General features: G+C 40.0%; 1 protein-coding gene across 4 annotated transcripts in view; it reads right to left on the reverse strand.

The window, feature by feature from the left end:
- Positions 1-23,767, reverse strand: part of colgalt2b (collagen beta(1-O)galactosyltransferase 2b) — a 34,858-nt gene extending 11,091 nt beyond the window's left edge. The window contains exons 1-8 of one of the 4 annotated variants that reach the window (XM_055056156.1): positions 19,762-20,290; positions 6,041-6,151; positions 4,973-5,090; positions 3,880-4,014; positions 3,595-3,799; positions 711-830; positions 418-491; positions 155-261 (exon numbers count right to left, since the gene is read on the reverse strand). In XM_055056156.1, the coding sequence (XP_054912131.1) occupies positions 155-261; positions 418-491; positions 711-830; positions 3,595-3,799; positions 3,880-4,014; positions 4,973-5,090; positions 6,041-6,151; positions 19,762-19,997 (1,106 nt within the window). In that variant the 5' untranslated portion in view covers positions 19,998-20,290. Of the gene's footprint in view, positions 1-154; positions 262-417; positions 492-710; positions 831-3,594; positions 3,800-3,879; positions 4,015-4,972; positions 5,091-6,040; positions 6,152-19,566; positions 19,698-19,761; positions 20,291-23,678 lie in introns of those variants that run through there. The other 3 variants (XM_055056160.1, XM_055056146.1, XM_055056151.1) reach the window with 3 other exon arrangements.

A 23,767-nucleotide genomic window follows, 5' to 3' on the forward strand; every position in this document is an offset into this window, starting at 1 on the left:
GCAAAGTTGGAGAGGAAGGATGGATTTAATGACAGGAAATATAGCGAGCTCAAGATTAAAGACGAAAGCAGCAGCTGAGACTTCAGTTTTTACAGATATTTCAGTCAGTATTAGAGGGTTCCTGATTCAGATTCATGTTGTGTTTGTGACCTACTTCCCGTCCACTGCATCAATCAGAGTGGGGCGAATGCCCATGGCGCCCATTGTTTTCAACATCCTGGTTCTTCTGTCCAGACGGCGTTTCAAGTTAATCAGGAAAATCTAAACATTGCAAAAAAAAAAAAAAAAAAAGAAAGAATGAGACAGGAAAACGGTTTTACATCCACCCAAAAAAAAAAAAACCTCATTCCACAGTAAAAAATAAAGATTTGACAAATAAATAGTAAGGACTGGCGATTAAATATCTCATTTCATTACATCATTGAAGTCCATTGGATCTGGGGGTAACGGCGGAGTGTAGATGTACTGAGACGGCTCCATGTCGTGTTCAACTGGGAGGAAAAAACAAGAAGGTCTATGTTAGAAAATCACCGAACTGGATGGGGATAAGCAGGCAACAAAAGGGTGGAGAGGGGTTGACATGAACCGACACGATGCAAGCACCAAAGGTCGTTGAGGTCAAGAGGAAGGAGAGACAACCCTGAGAGGTGAAGAGGTCAATGAGTAATAAAATGTAAACATGTGAAGGGCTTTTAAGAGTGGAAACTCACTCAGAGCTTCTGAGATGGTGTGTATGAAACTCTCAGTTTCGTCGTCCACATTTTGTTGAGCTTTGAGCGGGACGGGCAGGAAGCCGTAGTGTTCCCTATTGCACACGTACATCTGCACGCCTGAAACACACAAATAAACGGGTTGCTGTAACACAAACATTTCCGACAATCATGGAAATTAGGCAAGCACTTCATTGTCGTCCTGCCTCGACCAATAAATCGGCCCTGGTTTCTATCATTTAGGGAGATTGCTGAGTGGCCAATGCTTACATGTGAAGCTCATTTTATCAATCGATCTCATCTGCCTACCGCTGTCTCTGCCGTGAGAAGTCTGACACGTCCACCCACCAAGTTATATTATAGTCACCCCCCTGCCAACTCAGCGATTTTCTTGCTGAATTTAGCAACATACTTCAGACAACAAAAAAAAATTTAAATAATCGGCATTGGAAAAAATCTGAATCTGTACGTCAGGCGTTTTAAAGATTGGTAATCGTGATTGGCCAGAAAACTATAGGATGCTTCCATTTCTGTGTGTGAAACACTCCAAAAACAGAAACCCTTAAAAGATTAATCCATACCAGAAGTTATTTGCTCTTAAGCGCTTCACCAATGCCGATTAAAGTTCAAGTCTTTCACCATTTGCAGGGTTTGTAATGATTTTGTGCAGCCCCTGACCACAAGTTGCTCTGCCCAGCGTTGGTGATCGATGGGAATTGAGCAGTTTTTTTCTTCTTCTAGAGCAAATCTTCACTCAAAAAATAAAGTACCCTTTCTTTATAATGTGCATTTCTTTTTTATGAGAAACACTGTTGGAAAAAATATCCGCAACTACAGCTTGGTCTGTTGGTACCGGGTTATTGACGGTGCGTTACCGATTAAAATAGTAAGGCACAGGAACATAACAATTAGGACAAGGATGAGTGGAAAACTAGCTCACAAATGTAAAATGTCCCTTAATCCATATAAAGTACAATGTAAAAGCTCATGCATAAGTATGAGCTCTCCGTATCCTCCATCATGGCATCTGGGCATTGTTTCAAGTTCAAACTTGATTTCTGGTGTTTTAAAATATTCCTGGAAGCTGTAAAAGAAACCGACCATACTAACAAAAAGAGCTTCATTAAAATATCCTTCAAATATGAAATGTTATACTGAGCCCTGAAGTTTGTGTTGAACAGAATCACAAACTTCCAGCGATTTCTACTTAAGAGTGGACTTGGGTGTACCCATTCATTACGCTTGGTTAAATACCAGCAAACATTTTCAAAGAAAAAGTGACCCACAACCAGTTCTTGTTGTTGAAAAAAGACTAAAAACATTTGTAGACCAAGAAAAAAAATACGTATTTTAAATAGGCAAACATGCAAGATGGTTATTTTAGTCTGATCTTCAATGTTTACTTTTCTAAAAAATCTTCCTTTTGTTTCTTTAATGTATTACTTGCTTAGTAGATTTCTGTGCAGGTAATCAAAAAAAGTTAAAAACAAGACCTTTCGCAGCTCAAGACAACTTTCAATTTAACAATTTTGCCCCAATGGCAATAACTTTGGAGTCTATTGGTTTATACTGTCATTCACATCGTGAGTTAGAATAGATTTCTTCAAGGTTTTAAACATATTTGTAAAATTGTACAACAGAAATATTGTTGTAAGATTTTGAGATGTTTGTATGTAATCTTCTAAGCCAAGTTTTTGACTGTCCAGTGGAAACCACACAAGTTAGTCTGATATGAAGTTGTTTATTTCAAGGCAGATGCTGCTAAACAGCGACATGAACAAGAATGTAATTTAAGCTGTTATTTTCTACTGAAGAGATAAATGTTTAAAAAGTCACAGCGACACCAAATGGTGCCATAATGACTTATGAATGGAGTCCTGCAGCATGCAAACTGCTTTTTGTGCTAGTTTCTGAAAAACTTAGACATTACAAAACTGCATTAAAATGGGCATTAAGGGTGTAATATTCACTAAGTAGTATATAACACCTTCATATGATTTTTTTTTTTAATTTCCAAAAACACTTCAGTGTTTTTTTCAAGATGAGTGAAGCTGGTTATTTTCATCACTCTGAATAATGACTAGAATCAGCTCATAATTCAGTTGATTAGAAATGTGTGCAAAATACATAACAGAACATAAGAAAATTCGCTTTTTTATGTTTTTGCACTTGCACACCCATCTCAATAAATAATAATAAAATCCATTTAAACGAAGTTAATATATCGTCTCTTGACCATAGAAAACAAAGCATCAAGGGTTTACTTTCACTTCACTTCTGAGAGGAAAACCGCCAGGAAAAATGCGAGGTGGCCAAAGGGTAAGTAAGGTTAGAGGGGTCAAATCAACAGGTGGTCCACCTGGATGGTAAATCTTTATTGCAGGACTATAATGAGCTTCAAAGGTGTAAAAACGAGTGACTGAAGCGCAGATTAATTGGACCTCCTTTTATCCTGCTGGTGCTGATGTTCATTTATGAGTTGGAAGAAGTTCATGCTTCCATCTGCTAATGTTTACATGAATGCTTTCATGTGTTTATTTGGTTTTTCAGCACATATGGGAAAGCTTAATGGTCCTGTTTGGTGATTGTTCACTAGAAAGCCAAACTCACAAATTGTGCAGCCAGCAAAGCCGCACGTGCTCAGTAAATTAGCACATTGCAGACTCATCTCAGCGACCAAACGTCATTCACAGACACGTGCAGAAAATTAATAAAGCTTCTTCTGACTTTTTTTCTTTGTAGTGCATCCTGGCATAAAAAAAAACAACTTTTTAGTTTCAATTAACTGCTAAGAAGCTAAAATAGTCACTGATGGTCTGCATTTATGCAAGGAATTTGGTTCCTTGCATGAAGTCTAGTGGTTTGGTGAGAGTTTCAAACCGACCTGCTTGACGTGCCGAGAAGGCAAACACCATGATGTCATCAAAGGCCCCGCTGTAGTCCGGATGAGGGGGGTAGAACGCCAGATTTTGGCTGGATTCGCGGCGAAGATCCAGAAGGAAGGTGCTGTGCACCATAGGAACAGGGAAACAGCCGAGCCTCTTCCACTCCCTGATTGGCTGGTAGTCGGGGGTTCGCTTGTAGTAACCCTGAGAGAGGATCCATAGAACCGTGCTCAGCTGGTAACTCGGAGAACGGACAAATGTGCTGGCTTCTGTCTGAGCTTCACCTGTGGGGTGACGCCGCACCAGAAGTTGGAGTAGAGAGAGCGAGACTCCATCATGGGAGCGACCAGCGTCAGGTTCTCGGCCATCAGCAGGTCCAGCACTCGGGGGTTGGTCAACAGGTTGTCGCTGTCGGCAAACTGAAGGGCGCGGAGGTTTGAGCGAATGAGTGATTTCGTGCCAGCAATGTTTTTGCTTCTTGTTTAGTGATCAAATCAACGATGCAAACAGCAAAATGACTGAAGACCAAAGCAGAATTACACATTCTGTTTAAGTCTACTGAGCAAAGCTAAAGTATTCATGCCACATAAACCTTTTCACAGTTTCACAAGCTACAAGCACAAACCTCAGAGGGTTTTAGAGCAATTTAATGTGATGGCTCAACACAAAGTAGAACAACATGTGAAATGGTTTTAAATATTTTGTTAGAAATGTTGCTACTTGTTGCTGCTTTGGCAAAGCCTTTTCTGGCTTTGAGCATGCAGAGACTGAACATCTAAGCATTTTCCCCTCCAAATAAACTCAAAGTACATCAAATTGGAAGGAGATCATCTCTGATTCTCAGTTTATGACTGGATTTAGGTGAAGACTTTGACTAGACCATTCCAACTTAACACACATTTGCTTTGATTTAACCCTTTCTCTGTCTCTAAACAGTTTTCTCACAGGATTTCCCTGTATTTAGTGCCATACTTCTTCCCATCAGCTCAAAGCGCAAGTATGAGAGATATGATCAGGTTTTCTTTTGAAGGAAATTACTACTGCCAAATAAATCAGTCAGAGTAAACGGCGCTCACAACAGAAGAACTTCCAAATTAATTTTTGCACTACTTTGCAATGGACTATCACATAAAATCCAGACAAATTATTCTGAAGAGGCATGAAAGCTTATGCAAGACAGAGATTCAACATTGCACTCACGCTTTTGGATTATGGGGTTTATGACCACTATTAATTCCTATAACCAAATGTTAAAAGCATGGGGAAAAAAAATGTTTTCTCGCAAATAAAATAAAAAAAAAATACCAATAGCCTGGGATTATTTAGTAATCGTCAAATGCCTGACACATGGCTGCATATTTCTGTTTACGGCGTTACCAGGATGTAGTCGGCCCATCGCTCCCGCGCAGCCTTCAGGGCTGCCTGCCTCAGCTTCATTAGATGGTTGAATCTGGAAGGGGGCCAGTGCTTTGGACCCCACTCATCTGTGTAGGAGCTGATGCAAAAAATGCAAAGTGTCAATCAGAGCAACTTGATTTTTGTGTTACATTAGGAAGAAATGCAATGAAATTAATAACATTTAAAGAGACTAACTGTTGACACAGATTTTAGTGAGACTGAGCGCACCAATCGTTTACCTGGTGACTGGATGCCATCCAGTTTTTAACGTTGAACAATCTGACGTTGGGATTCAAATGTTTCCCAGATAAAGGGCCTCACTGCAGCTAACTGATCATTTCTCAATATACAGACACAAAGTCATGTGTCAGAGGCTTTTCAAAGGGCAGCTGCAGCCTGTGCTCACTGTGCGTGGTGGCCAGGTACATTTGGATCCTCATTTGTAATTTGTATTTACCTTTTCAGTTTTGCTCTGACTATAGATAAAAGCAGGTAAAGGTGAGGAGCTGTTCTCAGACTTGACGGGATTCTCATCTTAATCAGTGGCAATATGGGAAATTGAATGGTGTAATATCAAGTGGAAATGTGCCATGCAGACCGATAGAACAGAATCAATAATTGTCTGAAACAGCTTCAGCAGGACAGACTTTCTTTCTCTCTCAAACGGTAAGTCACATAAATGGATTCACTTCTAAATTAAACATTGTGGGAAAATAGAAATTTTCTCATGACGACGAGTTTTTCCATTTATGCTATAAAAAGACATAAAAGATAAATACTATATTACTTGTTGTAATACAGTATATACTGTGTTGTAATGCAGATTATTGAACATAAAGCAGGACATAATTGCTGGTTTCCATTTACTGAGAAAAAGACCCTCGAGGCTCATAGTTCAACATAAGAAATTAAGGAGAAATGCAAATTTTTTTGCTTCAATAATTTTCAGCTTAAAATTGGAATCAGAGGGGTGGACGTTTTTTTTTTTTTTCTTTTTTAAATCTGATATTAAAAGTATATTTTGTGCATCTCAGTTTGTGAACATACCTGGGCTCCTCCATCGGCCTCCACTCCACATAGTGATAAACGCGCTGCGCTCTCTTCAGCCATTCTCTCAACATGGCAGTGGTGTTGTCTACATTATGGTCTGTCGCTGCCCTGTAGACAGAAAACACAATACATGTTATAGTAGAGTCTTATAACAGAATCAGGCTTCAACAAGCAGCCTCAGTGCTGAAAACCACATTTACTAACCCAAGTAGTGGCAGGAGAATGGATTAGATCTGATGAGCTGCAGGGCAAAGGAGGCTTTTCTCTGGTGATCTGGTTTGAAATAATGACACTGCGGGCTCTAATGCCCCCTTACAGAGTGACTGTTTATTTTGCAATCGTTGATAAAGACAGTCATTGCTGAACTACAGCACAGTCTTAATAAAACACTACATTTGCCACGGCAGAACCAATGCTTTACCACTTTGCCAAAAAGCTGCTCAAGTCAAAGCACCAACTTACACAGATGCACTTTCTGTTGAAGGGGAAATGAAGTCAACATGGGAGCTTCTGCTGGTTTGACAGCACTGTGGTTTGTGACTCCGTTTCTTTTCAAAGATTTCCACTTTGGTTCACACTGTTGACTCAAAGAAGACACTAGGCCCACTGTATGCAAGGGTGCGGGTGAGGGCGAAGGTGATGCATTTATGCAAGACAGAAATTAATTTTATAAACAAGCCCACCTATTGCATTTTATCAGTCTAAGACTTTTAGGAGTCACTAAAAAGAGCTCTACCGCAAGTTAAAATTAAAAAGTAATTTAAGGAAAACTGTCAACAGGATACTACACTGTAAAAAAAAACTCCGTACATTTAAGGTAAAAAAAATGGTGAAATACCAACACTTGCTGACCGTAATATCCAAAGCATTATATTACCATAGCGTTCCATATTGAAAGCGGACAAATTACACTTCCTTGTGTGTTGCACTGTAATTTTTATGGTAAAATTCTGGTAACAACAGCTACCATAGTTTTTATTATTTTTTTATTTTTTTACAATAAAATGTCAATATATCATACTGTTCTGTTGTGTCTTTCACTCACATAGACTAATCTTTACAGTACAGTATATGTGTTGTTTTTATAGTAAGTTGCATAGAAAAGTTTACATTTCTGTACTGCTAAAGTCACGGTTGCAAAGGTTTTATGCCTCAGGCAGTATTACCGTATGCACTATGGCAAAACCACATTTTCATTTTTTAATTCTACCTTATTTTAGGAAATATGTTATTTTACTGTATGTTGGGAAATACACTAAAATACCGGCAGCTGCGGTTGCCAGATATTTACCGTATTTTAGCTAATACGATAAAATACTGGCAGAACTTTACAGTCTTTATACGGTAAAGTACTGGCATCCACGGCATCCAATATTTTACCATAAATTAGTTTTTTTTTCTTCACAGTGTAGGAAAAATCCCAAGCTCAGCTGTGCAAACACAAACACATTTGGGTGTTTTTGGACTTTTCCACTTCTAGCTGTAATATTCCTAGCTGTGCAGCTATTTTTAGGAAGGTCAGACAGACAGACAAACAAAGACACTGACACAACAAAACACCAGCACCGTCTGCTCAGATTTGCCACCTGTTTTCTGTAAGAGAACTACAGGGTCTGTTACGGATGAATATTTGTAGGCAGATTGAGGTTTTAAGTGTTTTTATCATAAACAGCTATTTGCTCAAGGGATGTCAGTAAATCCAAGTGGGAAGTTAGTAGTGGGTCATTTTCTGCATCAGCTCAGGAAAACAGACCTTGCACCTGCAGCTAGAGAGGCAAGAGCTGAACAGATTCAAGGAAAAAAGTTATTGTGTCATGATTTTTGCGAGTTACTCTCTTAATAAAAGTTGTTGTTAGGATGTAAAATCTCCAATCACTTTAGGATCACACGTCTCAGAACGTCTGACAGCAAAACACCCAAAGATAAATCTTTGTATTCCATAAATGTTACCTCGCTGCTGGCTTAATCCTTCGCATGCGAATCTAAAGGATATTTATTGTTCATAACAGATCAAATACCCTTTCACACATGAGAATATCATCACACAAAACATCTATTTTTCCAAATTGTTGCCCCAAATCTCAGACCTTTTTTTGCATTTGGTATTTCAATCATATTCAGTGAAACAAATAAAAGCGACAGAGGCCAAAATAAACATCTGCAGGCCATAAACCACAGGGTCAAGCGGTCTAATTCTATGCGTCTGCATATGTGCTTGCAAATATGTGGCAAAGAATGAAGACGATAATTGTTGCATCCTGGAAATGCTCTTTTCCAGGATGCAGTGTGACCTGTTATTTATGTCCTGCAGGACTGCTGGCTCAAAGTTCTCAATAAGCATGTAAATCCAGAGTCAAACGGGGAGGATAATAGCACAGCGGCTGGAAGAAACTGCCTTTGATTACTGGCTATTTTTTTTTTCAACCACAGAGCGGGTCCATTCTGAAACACCTGACTTTCTTCTAATGAGAAGATGTGCAGGCCCTTGTCTTTGCACGTTTCTCCAATAGGCATCTGACATAACTGTGCTTCTGGAAACCCCTGTTGTGGATTATCAACCATTGTAACTTTTCAAAAGGCAAAGAAAACACAATGCATACTGTTGCACAACATATGTGTGTGCAGCAGAGTTTATTAAAACACCTTCAGTTGTGACAGACTCTGGAATCATCATTACATCATCACTTTCACAGGCTCTCTTTGGCAGGACTTGTCCTCCCTACAACCAGATGACATTAAGACCATGTGTCTGCTAAAATGGTTTATATCATTTAGCAAGGCAATTTTATTGATGCAAGATTTGCTTTTTTTAATTTCATATCCACGACTCACGTCTAATTTAGTGATTTCTCCACTTCTCTGTGACATTTCAGACTTCTTTCATATATTCCTCCTACGAGCTGCTCTGGGAAACACGGCGTCAGTACACTGCGTGATTTTCCATTACTGCCTTTACACCTCCGGCTGCGCTCTTATTTAAGGATGTGTGACTTTAAATGATGCTTGCAATTCATGCCCCTTGAAATTTCCATATTTTGTCACTTGACGGCCAGAAATACCAACGTATTTTATCGTATTTTTTTTTTCTAACACACCAAAACAAAGTAGTGCATAACTGCTAAGTGGAAGGAAACGATCCAAAGTCTGAAATTTTTTCAAAATAAAAGCTTTGAATGCTCTTGTAATTAGGAGAATAACACTCTTCTTTCGGATCGTCCATCATGTTGACTTAATCTCAATTCCTTTGAAAACATTTTGAGAAACATTGGGAGGAGAGATTCGATCCTTAGCTCCAACATTAAGCTCCAATCAGCCTAAAGGAAAAATTGTATCAAGCATTTCTAAACAAACATTCAAGGAAACAAAAAAAACATTGACAGTACTCAGTACAGAGTCCTTTTGTTTACAATGTCTGCTTTCAGCAAATGTTCTCAACTTTTGATAAATTAATCAAAAGCCTTATTTTTGAGGCTTACAATCTGATGTACTACTTTATGTTAGTCTGTCATGTAAAATCTCAGTGACATTTGCTGAAGTTTGTACTTGCAATGTGACAAAATGTGAATGTTTTTCCAATGACTCTTGTTTTCTCTCCAGGTCCTTCTTCTTAAAGCAGTAGCCTCCCCTCTTCCGCTTCTTCCTTCCGGCAACAAAAATTTCTGCAGCTGATTTTAAATCCACTTGGGGATTTTGTCCATCTGACCATGGACAGGAAACCTAAAATGAGTGTGCAACCCTCCATGCAAAGCAGAGAAAAATTCACTGTTAAGCAGTTGTGCACATGCGAGATCTGCAACAATCTGGCTTTCTTACTTATAACCCCTTATTTCCTTCAGTCATACCTATGTCTGCCTCATGCTGTGTCCACACGTTGCTGTTTTTGAAGTTTACAGTAAGCAACAGCCTCATTATTCTGTCGCCTGCAGCTTTCGGGGTTAGGCTTCCTCTCTCCTCTGGATTTATGAGCGCCATCTGGACAACACATGAGTGCAGGGCCCTCACCTACACACTCCACCGATCCCGCTCACGTCTCCTCAGAGATGTCAGTTTATACGTCCCTCATCGAGTCTCAGACAATTCAGCCTTCATGTAGAGATGCAGGCAGTCGGCCTGTCACGATAACAAATTTTTCTGGATGATAAACTGACCCAGAAATTATTGCGATGAACAATAATGTTGCTGCTTTGAGACCATTATCGACTAATATAAAGATAATAATGGGAAAATAACACATGTACAACTACAATCACTGCATTGTTCCAAAGATTATTGCGATAATTGTCATTTTGAGACCATTTTCAAGTAATATATTGATAATGGCAGAATGATGCGAGTTCGCCCTGCCAAAGATTTATAAACCTTAATTTGGTACAGAACACTCTACGCTGGAACACATTTTAAATATCCCACATAAAACATAATAACAACCTAAAACAACAAATTAAAAGGAAATATAAAACACTGAAGGAAAATCTTTCACACAATTGATTATGAAGTCTCTGAACAAAATTGCTCTTCAGAAATTATTAATCATCAGAATGGAAAACCTCAAGGTCGTTTAAATTTATCAAGCGATTAATTGTTTATTGGAACAGACTTAGCAAGTTGTCATCACTTTCAGAGCTTAGAAAAGATGCAATTGTAAGAAGCCAAATCATTCATTTTAAAAGCACTGTATGCATGAATTAGACTTCATTTTCTAATTTATTTGTGAAGCAACAATAGTTCTGACAAAGCAGTGAGAGGTTCAGGATCTTTATGTAGGCTGCAGGATGGTGCTTGTTCCTGCAGCTTCTCACATCCTCAGTCAGATTGGAATCTGAAGTGTTTGGACACCAGACCAATGCATTGGTATCTTTGCTCAAATGATTCCAAGAAATCGGACTTCTTATTTTGTACAGTCATGGATGATGTTAATGTAGCGGTTCCATTAATTCTGATGAACACTTAGATGATTGCTAACCCTCCTTCAGCACTTTGCTGCAGGTACCTACTATAGAAACGCCTGTCAGATAAGCTGGGCTTCAAACACATACGCTGGCCCCTGAAACTGGCCCTTTCAAAGAAAGGAACAGGTTGGCTGCTTTCAGCTGGCTGTTTACTCAATAAACTATCTAATATCATTGCCAATAATGAAGCCCCTCAACCCCCCGCCATCCCCTGCATGCCATTAAGGAGTAAGAATGCTCCTTTCAAACGGGACTGCTGAAGGTTTTACCACATAATCACCCTTCAGGAGTCTAAGCAGCTCTGCCTTTGTGGTTCAGCCTCTGGGCTGACGTGGCTGTCAGGTTTCTGATGGCCCGAGAGGGCAAAGAGGACAGATTGGGGGTGTCGACCGAGAGGGACTGGAATGAAGAGGAAAGAAGAGCCGAGACGTTTGGCTAGACAGAAGCGCTCAGCCGAAATTCCTCACAGCTCTGAGGATCAACAGAAGCTTCAACGTTCTGCAGAGTGGCACTGAAGTGCGATGCTCAGCATCGACGTTCAAAAGAAGAGGAAAAAATATGATGCCTCTCAGATATTCAGCAGAGCAAACACATTTCGTACCAGGAGACCTGACACTTAAGTAGAGACTGTTTCATGTCGCCCTCTCTCTTTGCTTTGCCCGGGCAAATATTTTCGATTGGTTGTATGCAATTAAACTGAAAACAGTGTGGAAATTGGTGTTCCTCTGTGCATTGTGGGAAATGTAGTGAGGAATTTCTCATCTGAACACTCCAAGCAATTTTGCAGGTGCTAATATTTACAGATTCTCAGTGCGGTGCAATAATTATGTGCCTTTGCGAACTGTGCAGACAGAAGTTGTGGCCTCAGCAAGAAGGATTCTGATCAAAACCACAATTTAATGAAATTTACAAGAGCTCCATGACTGTAGCAAAACAGTACGTTTAGATATTAAGTTTAAATATTGCAATAACTGAATCGGTTTTATTTAACCCTCAGTTTTGTCATGCTGCACCATCCCACAATCAATCCTGATCATGATTTGCACCATAATCGAGCAGATCTTGAGCCAAGCATATTTAAAATAAATTATAATAAACTTATTTTATCCAACCTTATGCAGAAATGAGAATGCTAAGAATGTAGTGCATGTTTTTAAGTATTTTATCTAAAACTAGAAAATAAGAGCGCAGGTTGTAGAGAGAGGGTGCGACAATAGTTAGAAAAATTATACAAAAATCTAATTTCATCATAAGAATTTGAAAAAGATGTTTACTTAATAGATACTTAAGTATATTCCCCTCGGCAATTCTGTTTCTAGTTCTTTGTTCTTTCCGTTTTCTTCATCTGGTTCCATATTAAGGCCTCCCTCCTCTCCATGCACCAGCACAGCTCCGGTGTTTGGTGCCACAACCAAGATCTGACACAAATGCCGGAGTGCATACCACAACTGAGCAAAACGTACATAAAAGCCCTCAGAGAAGAGACAGAGAGCTTCAGAACGATAGTCAGATCTCACTATTTATTTTTGTTCACTTGATTGAAAAGATACGGCTTTCCTGAGGACGCTTTCTTGCCGCACGGTGATGAGGAAAAGGCTGGAAAGCTGCCAGGTTCATCCTTTCCTTGCCGAGTGCATGGCTGATGAGAAGACTGATATCAATTAATTTGGAGCTTTTGCGCCTCATAGTAATCCTCTCAGGTTATTGTTCATCACAATGTGTGGAAGAAAGCAGAGGCAATTCAGACACATGAGCAACACTGTGAGAAATCTAAATTAACAAATCGCAAGTTATATTTAACACTCATTTTAAAGTGATTCATCCACAGTGCTGTGAGCTACATATCTTGCCCTCCTTCACACATTTAACTCAGCACTCCTTTTTTTTTTCATACACCGTGCATACTGAGGATTAACATTTTCTTGTTTAGGTTTCTTAGGATTGCCAGTGTTACCTGTATTTGTTATATTCCAGAATTACTCGTTCTTTTATGCACCCATAGATCTTTGATGATGATGTATTCACAATTTTGTGAGAGTCTGATAAGTCGATTCACAGAAGCAGCTAGTAAAACCAAAGCCCTTCCTGCAGATTTCTTTTATTGCAACACCTCGAACACACAGCTTGCTTGTGTGACTTCATGGGAAAATCAAAAGAAAGGAGCCAGGATATCTGATTTAGGATTCTGGACCTGCACCCACATTTCACCTTCTTTGAGCCCTTCTGCACACTTTCTGAAGGTGTCGCGTTCAGCTGTCTCTCCCAGAAAAAGAGTGTGATATTCTCTGAAGACGCTCAAATCCACATCTACTAAAACGAGCTAAAAAGCCACTCAGAAAAGAACAAAATCACATTTGAGTTTGAAGTAAAGTTGATAATTCAAGCACCATCAATATAGTAGCCACTTCAAAAGAAATACTAACTACTCTGATTTTAGTTTAGGTAGTGGTTTATCATTTGTAAACAAAAAGCTGTTTTTACTTGTGTTGGTTAGATATTAAAATTTTAACACCTATTACCAAGTTTAGATTAAAGCAGTCATTTTACATGCAAGTTGAACTGTTTTGCACTTTTGCTGTAATGCCAGGAAAACAAACGTTTTTGGCCTTAAAAATTATAGATCTGACAAGGTTGCCTGGCAGCAGGGTTGTGACCCTAAGGTTACCTGCAGGCTAAGGACTTACCTCAAGGGCCAAACAGGGTGAAAGGTGAGGGTAGATGTCAACTCAGCAACAAAGGAAGCTGAAAACAAAATCTTCTTTTGGCACTACATCAGTTTTAGCAATCTTTAGTTCGGTATATCAAATAAATGTTAAAGAAATATGTTACTATTTCATCCATTCATAAAGCAATAAGGCATTATTTTGTAAAATTTGAAACCAAATTACCCCCACCCTAAATTTGTCAGTTTTAAAACCATTGGCAAAAAAAAACATTCTTCATCTGAGTCAGTGCATTGTGCTGTGGATCCCTCCCACACAGCGAAACAAAGAGGCTAAAAACAGGAGCATCTCACTCTGGATTGATCCCATCACGGGCTTCGAGTCTTTGTAATGGCTTTAAAAGTTCTCTAAAAACTGGATATGACAATAAAATGCAGCTCCACAGAAGATGCTGATTTAAAGGTCAAGGCTAATTGGATCCAGTTACTTCACACAGTTCTGTCTTATGTGGGACTAAATGGAAAGTAGGGAGTGAATCCAAATAACAGCGAAACACATGTAATTGAATCCACACTAGCACAGACATTTATGTGAAACACACGCGATTGCACATTCATATGCACCGGGACAGAACCTTGTATGTAATTAAATAAATTGTTTACGCAATGCCCGGGCTCTGATTGAATGCCTGTTGGCACAAACCAAAAAGCTAATTGTTCACAAATGCAAGATCCTGCACAACCATTCAGATAATTCGTTGCATACAACTGGTTCTCCCAAGTCCAATAAACTTCAAGGTTGGACACAATTTAACTCCTTCCATGCTCTTTGTCATGTCTATGCATGTTCTCTGTGTTCTCTTTCATTTCTTGTCAATATTTATGGTCCTGTTTCGACGTGGATAATAAAACTTTCCTACCAGCTTTTGCAAGCATTTCCACAAGGTTTTGAGTGTTTTGTACAAAGACGCAAAAAAAAAACACATTCATCTCTGGGACACGGTGTGATAGTTGGACATGCCCACGGTGGTTATGCTTACATATTTGAACTGATGCATGATCAACCCTCAGGAATCTAGGGATTGTACCCAAGGAAGAACCAGACCTGTGGAGGTCATTTTCTTCCTAATATCTTGGCTGATTTTGTTAGATTTTCCATGATGTGTTTAATGTGTTGCCTTCAAACTCAACCGGCAGGCGTCCATCAATTCAACATAAATTATTTCTTTCAGTTGGAGTGTAAAAAGCCAAACCACATGTCAGCACTTTCACCAAAGGTGTGGAAAAGCCTTTCAGTCCACCAGACTGATGTGCATTATGGGGATGCTTTGCAAACTGCTGATGTGACTAACTGCCTTCAACATGAAAACTTTCTTCCTGTCAAGCCAAACATCAGTGAAGCTCCACAGTACACACAGCATAACTCATCCAGCCAGACAGACTTTAACTCAACTTTCAAGTTCCATTTGTTGCGGTCCATTTTACCCACATTTCTCATTGCGCTTGTCAAAATAGCTGGATGGCGTCATATCACGCGAGTTAAAGGTCCTCAGGCTACGTTGTGTGAGAAATGGCATTTATCTGAGCTGCAGTACATAGGGCAGATATGTCAGAGCTAAAGTATTCATGCAAATCTGGAAAATTCTTACCCTGTGCTGTTATATCATATTCTAGACCTTTAAATAAATCAGATTTCTGAGTTGAAAACTAAACATCCACTCGCTGTAGATCAGAGATAGTCAGATATTTTATAGCTGTGTATCATTTCAACCAATAAATTACAAGAACATTCATAGACTTTAAGACTGTTATAAATCAAACCATATGAAACAAACCTCATTGATCCTGAGCTCTGTGATGGTTGGTGGTTTTATAAGAACAGATAACATTGTGCCATAAAAGTGAGAATGCAGGTCCTGAGGGGAAAGGCAATTATGTAAGTCCTATTTCCACTTTAGGTCCAACTCTGACAAGTCCACAAATCATCTTAACCCCGAGCTCAGCACCTGGAAAAGCGCTCCACCCCGACATGAACAGAGCCGGCAGGCATTCGACAGCAGGCAGCCAGAAACGAATGTTATCGCAGCGTTGCTTAAAACAGCAGGACGATGCATCCGCATCGACGGTTAATACCGAAAGCCAAAACACATATTTTGCAATTCACGGAGTCTCTTATGATTTCCCTCACAGCTGATTATAGGGAACACCAGTCTGGTTATCTGCTTCTAATAAAAGAAATAATCAATAATCTGTTAATGAAGCGCTGATGATGTTATCTTGCTGGGTTATGTTTTATTGCAGCTGTACTTTCATGGATGCATTTCAGTGCGAAGCAAGAAACCTTTCATGGTTCAAGTGGAGGGCAGATTTAGTTGAGTTAGTTTGACAATGCAGATTATCCCTATTGCTATGCCTTCTGGGTAATTTCGAACACTGCTGACCTCTCGCTCTCCAGCAGCCCTCCTCCCTCTGCTAATACCTAGCATTCTTTCATTTACTAACAAGGGCATGAGAGGTTTTCTCCTTCCTCTGCGACTATTTGATAAGATCAGTGCCCACTTCGAGGGGGAAATTTCTAAATAAAGGAGGGCTGGCATTCAATGACAAATAATCTGCACAGAAAAAGAGCAGCAGTAGGATTATGGATTAGGTCTAAACTGAATTTTGTCCCACTACCTTCACCAACAGGCTTTCTGTGCTTTTTGTAAAACATATATGTCAGTTACAAGCTTAGTTGATGAGCTTCATCAACTAAGCTACAGCTTCAGTGGTACTGAGGAAAGTATTTATATTTCCTGTCCTAAACATTATTTTTTAGTAGGAAGGTTTTTAAAAAGTTATCTTTGGACCTCCTCTGAACATTTTATGATATGGATTTAGCAGTGAGTGACAAAGATTTTTCACAACTAAGTGAAAACGTATTACTTTTTTAAATGAGCATTTCCATTTATAGTAAATATTTACAAGTTAAATCTTTCTGCCAGTGTTCCCTCTCAGTTGTGGAGCGCCTCAGGGCTCTACTATTGGCCCCAGGCTCGTTTTTGAGTCTTCAACTTTGATCAGATTTCACAAAATTACAATTATCTCCATGTACTTTTTTCACTGATGATTTACAAATCTAACTACATATTCAAGCTATTATATTTGCTTTATGATCTAAAGACATCTCACTTCTAATAGGAATTAATTTATAAACTTCATCAATGCCACCCATCTTCCAGGGTTAAGATTTATTCACCTGTCGGCACATAAACACCAGGCAGAAGTGAAGTGTGCTTCCTGAGCTCCACCTGACATCTGCACATAACCTTAAGTGTATATTATCATACAAGCCCTTAAATAAAGACTGAAACGTCACAAAGTTTCACCTCAGTCATGTCAACTGGGATGTGTTTGCTCAAAGAGCTTGTTTCCCTACTTCTGTGAATGTTTTATTTCCTGTATTATTTTTCAGGGCATTTATTGGGTGGTTGGCTGTGGCCACAAGCTGCAATGATAATGAACACAGCAACACACAAAAAGACTAAGACGTGTTATTTTCGCAACCACAAAAAGCCAATAAACTTTGTTCAAAGACAAACAATTATAATGCCAACGAGTTAAAATGCACTTGACGTTTCGAAACGCCAGTCTTTCTGTTTCACATCAACAGAACCCAGATCTATGACAGTGTTTGAGCTTCAGTATTTAGTTCTTAGTTGACATTTATTGGGCTTCTGGCTCACTTTGTATTGCACACTAAAAGCGCTTTCTTTAAACAAACCTTGCAACCGCAGAGGCAAACAAATTATGGCAGTTCTTCATTACATCGTTAGCGCAACAAGTGAGGTAGTAAAACAGCTACAGTTCTCCTTGTGATGGCAAAGGATATCGCAAATTCACTAGAATCTGTCTAGAAATATAAATAAGTGAAGTTGGATTTGAATGTCCACTTGCTTGCATGCATGCACAGCAGCACAGCAGAAACTTTCAAAAGCAGCACTTTAAACAATCATCTCAGTGTTTACTTGAAAAGATGACACTGTTTTTAATCTGCCCATTAATTATGCAATTATGCAAATAACTAATTCAACATTTATTTATTTTTTTTAGTTTTTAATATTAGTGTTGCTGAAAATGTTGCTGTAATACTGTAGCTAATAGCTGCCATGGTTATTGGCTACTTAAGCAATGACTCACATGCAGTCAGTATTTTTGTCGAGTTGCGCTTGAGTGAAAGGCCGAAGCCCTCATCTGTTTGTCATCTAATTAGACGTGGAAATAAATTATTGTAGTTTATTGTGACTAGGTATAAGAAACCCCAAACAGCCAATAGAAATAATAATGTTATTATTTGAACTTTTTTCCAGTAAACAGCAGCTGAATTATGTGTTTTACAGCTAAAAGACATCAAGATTATAAGTTTGCTGAACTGCAACTTATGTTGTCGTGGCATTTTCATCAGAGCCAGAAACATCGACGTTCTTTCGTTAGACTGCATTAAGTTTGCGCATCAGAAGCTAAAAACTGATCAATGAGCTTCGGCCTATTCTGTATCTGCAAACCTCGACACTGCATTAAATCCCAAAGAGAGCATTAGTCCTGTATGCACTGACAGCAGAGCACAGAGTCGGCCCTCATGACTGACCCTTTCTCTGTTGGTTAATATGATCACAAATCCGTGTAAGCTTAAGTGCCTTTCACACTTTGCCGCAAAGTGCCGGTTCTCTCTCCGTGAGAAGTTTTTTTCCCAGCATCTGAGTTCTCACGTGAAAACTGGATGAATCTGAGGAGGCTCGTTGGACTGGAAGTGGACCTCGTGCAAACAGTGTCGTCCACAGAAGGGAGGGACCCAAAACAACAACGCTCCACCTGCTGAAACGCAGCAAAGGTATCTATATCTTTGCTGAGATCAGATCACCTTTTGATATGTGGAGCCGCAAGCTTCAAAGTATTTTTTCATGAGATTCGATGGGATAAATTATGTGAAGTGAAAGAGAAATGCACAATTTTTCGATAAAGACCGGTCTGAAAAACAAACTAACGAAATGTGATGTGCATAAAAATTCAGCCCCAGTGAGTCAGTACTTTGCAGAAACCGTGACTGGCCCGATTAATCAACTCCACTTGGGAAGCTAAAACATCCCACAGGATGATGCAGCCAACACAATGTCTCACAGTGAAGATGGATTCCTCTCCTACCTGTGATTTTGGCAGGACAAAATGTTTGATTTCAGTCTCATAGTGCACACCGACAGCAGCTTTCTTCATGCCATCAGAGGACTTTGGGATGCAACAACAGATGAAACCCGTTACTCGTCTTTTGCATTACGTTTTTCTTTTGCGTTATTCATTCACGTAAAATCTTATTAACATACAAAATACAGCACAGAAAAGGAACAACAGCACTTTGGCAATGCATCATATGAGAGGTAAAAATCAGTGCACAGATGCAGAAGCACACCTCCTAAAACTTGTCCTTCATAAGATAATCATCTCATCTTTTGAAGTCTGCATAGCTGAGGCTCAAATTCTCCGATTCCACAAACATTTTCTATCATCTGATTCATAATCCTGCATAGCCACCATCCAGTCTGTGCAGAGGCTCACATATATTTCACACATGACTTCCAAGAACACTCTCTCTCACCCGCACGCGCACACCCACCCCACACACACACACACACACACACACACATAAGCACACTCCCCTCCTTCTGCTATCAAACCAGCTCAATGTCTTCTTTCATCCCTACACCTTGCAGGCGCCCTCTTTGTCTGCTTCATCTTCTCCTCGGCCAGTTTACGGGACCCTACCTGTGGTGAAACCCCTCTTTCATACCTGCGAGTCCTGCTGTTTTAAAGAGCCGCTTGTTTCCGCACGTTCATGCTTAATCAGGCGGATGGAACCGTGATTAAGGGTTAAGTCTCACCCTAACACGCCACAAAGCTCTTTCATCTTCTTCCACACTGTGCAATTTGGGGAAAACGCACCGAGAGGTCTGTCGGCAAAGTTTACGAACCGCTTGTTTTTGGACCACCGTGCAGGTCACAACTGAACAGAATCTGGCACTACGATTTGTTGTTTCTTTTTTGCAGGTCACCTCCCCACCCGCGCGCCCTCTCACCAGATCGCTATGCGCTCCTTCGGGTACTCCAGCCGCTCGATGCAGCCCAGGTAGTGCGGCAGGCTGTGCGCCGCGTTCCGGGCCAGGATCGCGATCATAACCTTCGGCGGCAGCACGGGCGACTCGGGCTCCACCTGCTCCTGCACCAGCGTCGCCAGTTCGGACGCGGCGCCGGCCACCAGGGCGGCCAGCACGGCCCACAGCTCAGCGACACCCGCGGCTCCGACCGCCCGCATCTTCACTCCGGGGATTCAGCCGTGAGTCGCGCCGGAGTCCGTCAGACTGAGAGGAAGAGCAGAGAGGAGCGAGAGACCCGTGGAAAGGTGGGACCGAGAGGCGGGGTGGGCGTGGAGGTCCCTACCTCTGTTAACCCCTCCTATGGTCAGTGGCGGTTCTTGTTTGAATCCCACCCGGGGAAAGAGCCCCACATGCACAGTAAAGCCCACTGTGTGCGCAAGAGATCTGATTTTTGTGTTGAGGTCGAGACATTTCCACGTCATGGAAGAATTGCATTTAAAAAGTTTGTCAATCAGTCAACAAGTTGGTTTCTAATAAAACGTATCTCGAAAGAAAACAGTGCATGGAGTGTTATTATTATTATTATTATTATTATTATTATTATTATTATTATTATTATTATTATTATTATTTATTTATTTATTTATTTTAATGTCATGTTGAAATTCAATGAGCTTTGTCAAAATCTTTCCATTTCAGCAACTTTTTTTGTTGTTGCTTGCTTTGTGACTTTGGTGACATGGTTGGTAGGCCTCCTTGCCATCACCCTAATGTTTAGTTCTGTGCAGTCAGAAGACAGAAAACATGATTTTTTTTAAATTAGATATCACTTTCTGTGTAAATCTGCCAGTGGTGAATGTAATTTTGGGGCTCAATTATAAAATCGTTTTCTTATTTCTGCTGGAAAAATGTTATTTATTGCCAAAGTTGCTCTTAGAGGAAGTTATGAGCCCCTTCTTTGTTCATGGCTGTAATCGAGTCTCCCTTGAGATCTAAGAGTTGATTGAGGCGGCTCCTCACATGAATGGCCTGTGGATGCTTCGCTGTCATCACGATGAAGCAGTTGAGGTAGCACTCTTTTTCTTTTCCCTTCTCCAAACAATCATTTTTCCCCCCAATCTTCCAAAAGAGGGAACTACCTGGGGTCGTCCTGTCCAATCCTGTTGCTAATCTCAGTCTGTCTTTGTGTTTTTCTTGAAGATGTGGCCTTTAAAAGTCTCTCCTTCACTCCAGAAACAATCACATCTACCATGAGCGCCGCACTGGTGGCTGCTCAGTGTCACAAATCAACGGTCTTTAGGCAACAGTCCTAGCAATTATCCAGATTCAGATTCACCTCCAGAAATCGACTCGTCTTCCTCTTAAAAGTTTCTGCTCAGCTAATCGTTGGATCATGTAAATCAAGCTTTGTGCCAGGACTTAAACAAAGTGCAAATGAGGATTTTATGATAAAAGCAATTTGAATTAGCTTGCAATTATTTGAATTTCATCTGACTGTTCTTTGTGGCGTGCTAGATCCAAATTGCCACTATAAAAACTAAAGCCACAAAACTGGTGAAAAAGAGCAACAACAAAAACAACTAGAACTTAGAAACTACTCTTTCAATTAGTATGAGGCCTGTACAGGATGTTTTTCATGGACAGTGTCACAACATGTTGCTTCGTCGTTTATTGCTTTTATTGGTTTCCTTTCCTGTTTTTTTCTGTAAAACACATCATTTTCATTAATTGTCCTTTTGCTCATCTAGAGTACTTCTTTCCATCTCCACACCCTGACTGAGTTGAGCGTTTTGAATGTTGCATAAACGGAGAGTATGAAATCATCACAATGACGGGCCGTTTCGCTGTTCGACTGCCCCTAGTTTTGATTCCTCACAGCAACACAAGATGGGCAGAAAAATTTCCAACCACAGCTTACTTCTTCATATTTGCTTCCAGGGATCTGAATTTGATCTGAAGCTTTCAAAGCTGTCATAATGTAATCAGCGTTATGAAATTTTTTTTTGAATAATAAACAAAAATGATTAAATAAATAAAAAAAAAACAAAGTCTAACTAACATCACAACAAAACATAAACATCCCAGACATTTTCCCCCAAGAAAGAAAAATATATATATACATGAAATTCACTTTTCCACCTGTGGGTGGAGTCTCCTGCCCCCATACTTGGATCTCCTGCTCCAGGACTTGGCATCTACGCTCAACATATTACTATAATATTATAGTCTTCCCTCTTATAGGATCACTGCTGCCTTCCAGCGACCTCTTTTAATTATAGGAGCCTAACAACGGGCTCAGACAGACAGGCAAAGCCAGCTTACTTTAGCTGCTGTCTTGACTTCATTGTGTTTATTTAAGTTGGGCCCTCTGCCATTCTGTGATGTTTTCCCTTCCCTGGGGTAATGGCAGCATTCTGCCATGTCTTTGGATGCCCATGGTGTGGGTAATCTCTCAGCTCCCTCTAGCGCCTGCCTGCAGACATTAGCAGTCTGATGCACAGAAACATCAAGGAAATGACCAAAACATGGCGAATCCTGCAGCACCTGCACCAAGAGTGTTCTAACAACTCTGAGCTTCGAGGGTTTTTTTTATTCCTCCACGTAGCTGTCATAAACACAGGACACAGTTGTGACTGGGGGAAGCTGTCCATGCTGCGACTTGCTCCAGTGGATTTTAACAGAGCTCTCAGTTCTGGTCAAACAGAACTGAGAGTGTTTAGTTTTGCATGAACAAGTAAGCGCACCTGAATAAAACCCCCCAAAACAAAATTTCCACCCCCTTTCTCTTTTCCAACTCATGTTAGTCATTTTATTTTTGCGCTCTGTGTAAAAACAGCCTCACCCTCCTGGCCCAGCGTCAGCCCTCTGCAGCGAGGCTGGGTTTTCATTTTTCAGATGGCCCAAACTCCCTATTCTGTCATAACGGAACATCTGCTTTGTAATTTTGGTCGTGTTCTCGACACGTAGCCATTTGTCTTCCTCAGAGCTGATCTGCGGCTGACAGACACAGCAGCGCTTTCTCGTGTGTTTTAGTCATGTTTGGGATAAATGCATGTTTCAAGAGGTGCCAAGTTTTTTTGTTCGGTAAACTGTGGTTTCCGGGAAGGCCGGGCTTAAATCACCAAATTCTTTCTCCATTGTGGCTTCTAATAGTAGGGTAAATCCTTTATGAATGAGGTCAGTAAATACAAAAATGTGTCACTGGAAAAAAAAAACAAATGGAGAAATATGTATTCCAGTTTGTGTGTGAGAAGCTTAAAATTGTGGATATTTTAGACAAAAGTAATTCCTTGAATGATTAACTTAAGCTTTTTGTTACATTCATGAGGCGGAAACAGACAACCACATTTTCAGAGTATTTGATTAGGATTTTAGATGATACACTATTGAAAATTAAAACATCATTCTGAGGAAAGACGATTACAAACTGTTTTTAGTTTTAACCCTAGCCCCCCTTACTCTAATACACTAAAATAAAAATTCAATGCAACTAATTACCTTCAGACAGCATCACTTTGCAGAAAAATCCAACAATATACAGTAAATATAAATAAATAAATTGGCATACAAATACCAAGGAAGTAATAAGAAAAGACCAAGGAATCAGATGAAGTAATCAGAAAATATGTGATAGGAGGAAGAAGGAAATTGACGAATCATTGGAGAGAGCTGAACTAAGATTCAGGAGAATAGAAACCACTGGGAAAAGACTTACAGAGTACGAAATCTAAATGCACCACAAGCCACACCACTGAGAAACCACACACAAAGGAATGGACTAATACGGAAACATCTTGCTAACAATAATGAACACAGAGAAATAAACTAGTTATGGGAAAACACAGACACAATAAAAGCCCAAACACACAAGGATGACAACACTGCAAGAGAGCGCTTACCAGGAAAGCTGTCAAAAGGTCCACTGGTGACTCTGAAGGGTCTGCAGGGGTCCTCTGCTCATGTGGAAGTACCTATAAAGACCAAAAGC

Source organism: Poeciliopsis prolifica, unplaced genomic scaffold, assembly GCF_027474105.1.
Source record: "Poeciliopsis prolifica strain line A6 unplaced genomic scaffold, Auburn_PproV2 SCAFFOLD002, whole genome shotgun sequence".
In the NCBI taxonomy this organism is placed as follows: Eukaryota; Metazoa; Chordata; class Actinopteri; order Cyprinodontiformes; family Poeciliidae; genus Poeciliopsis; species Poeciliopsis prolifica.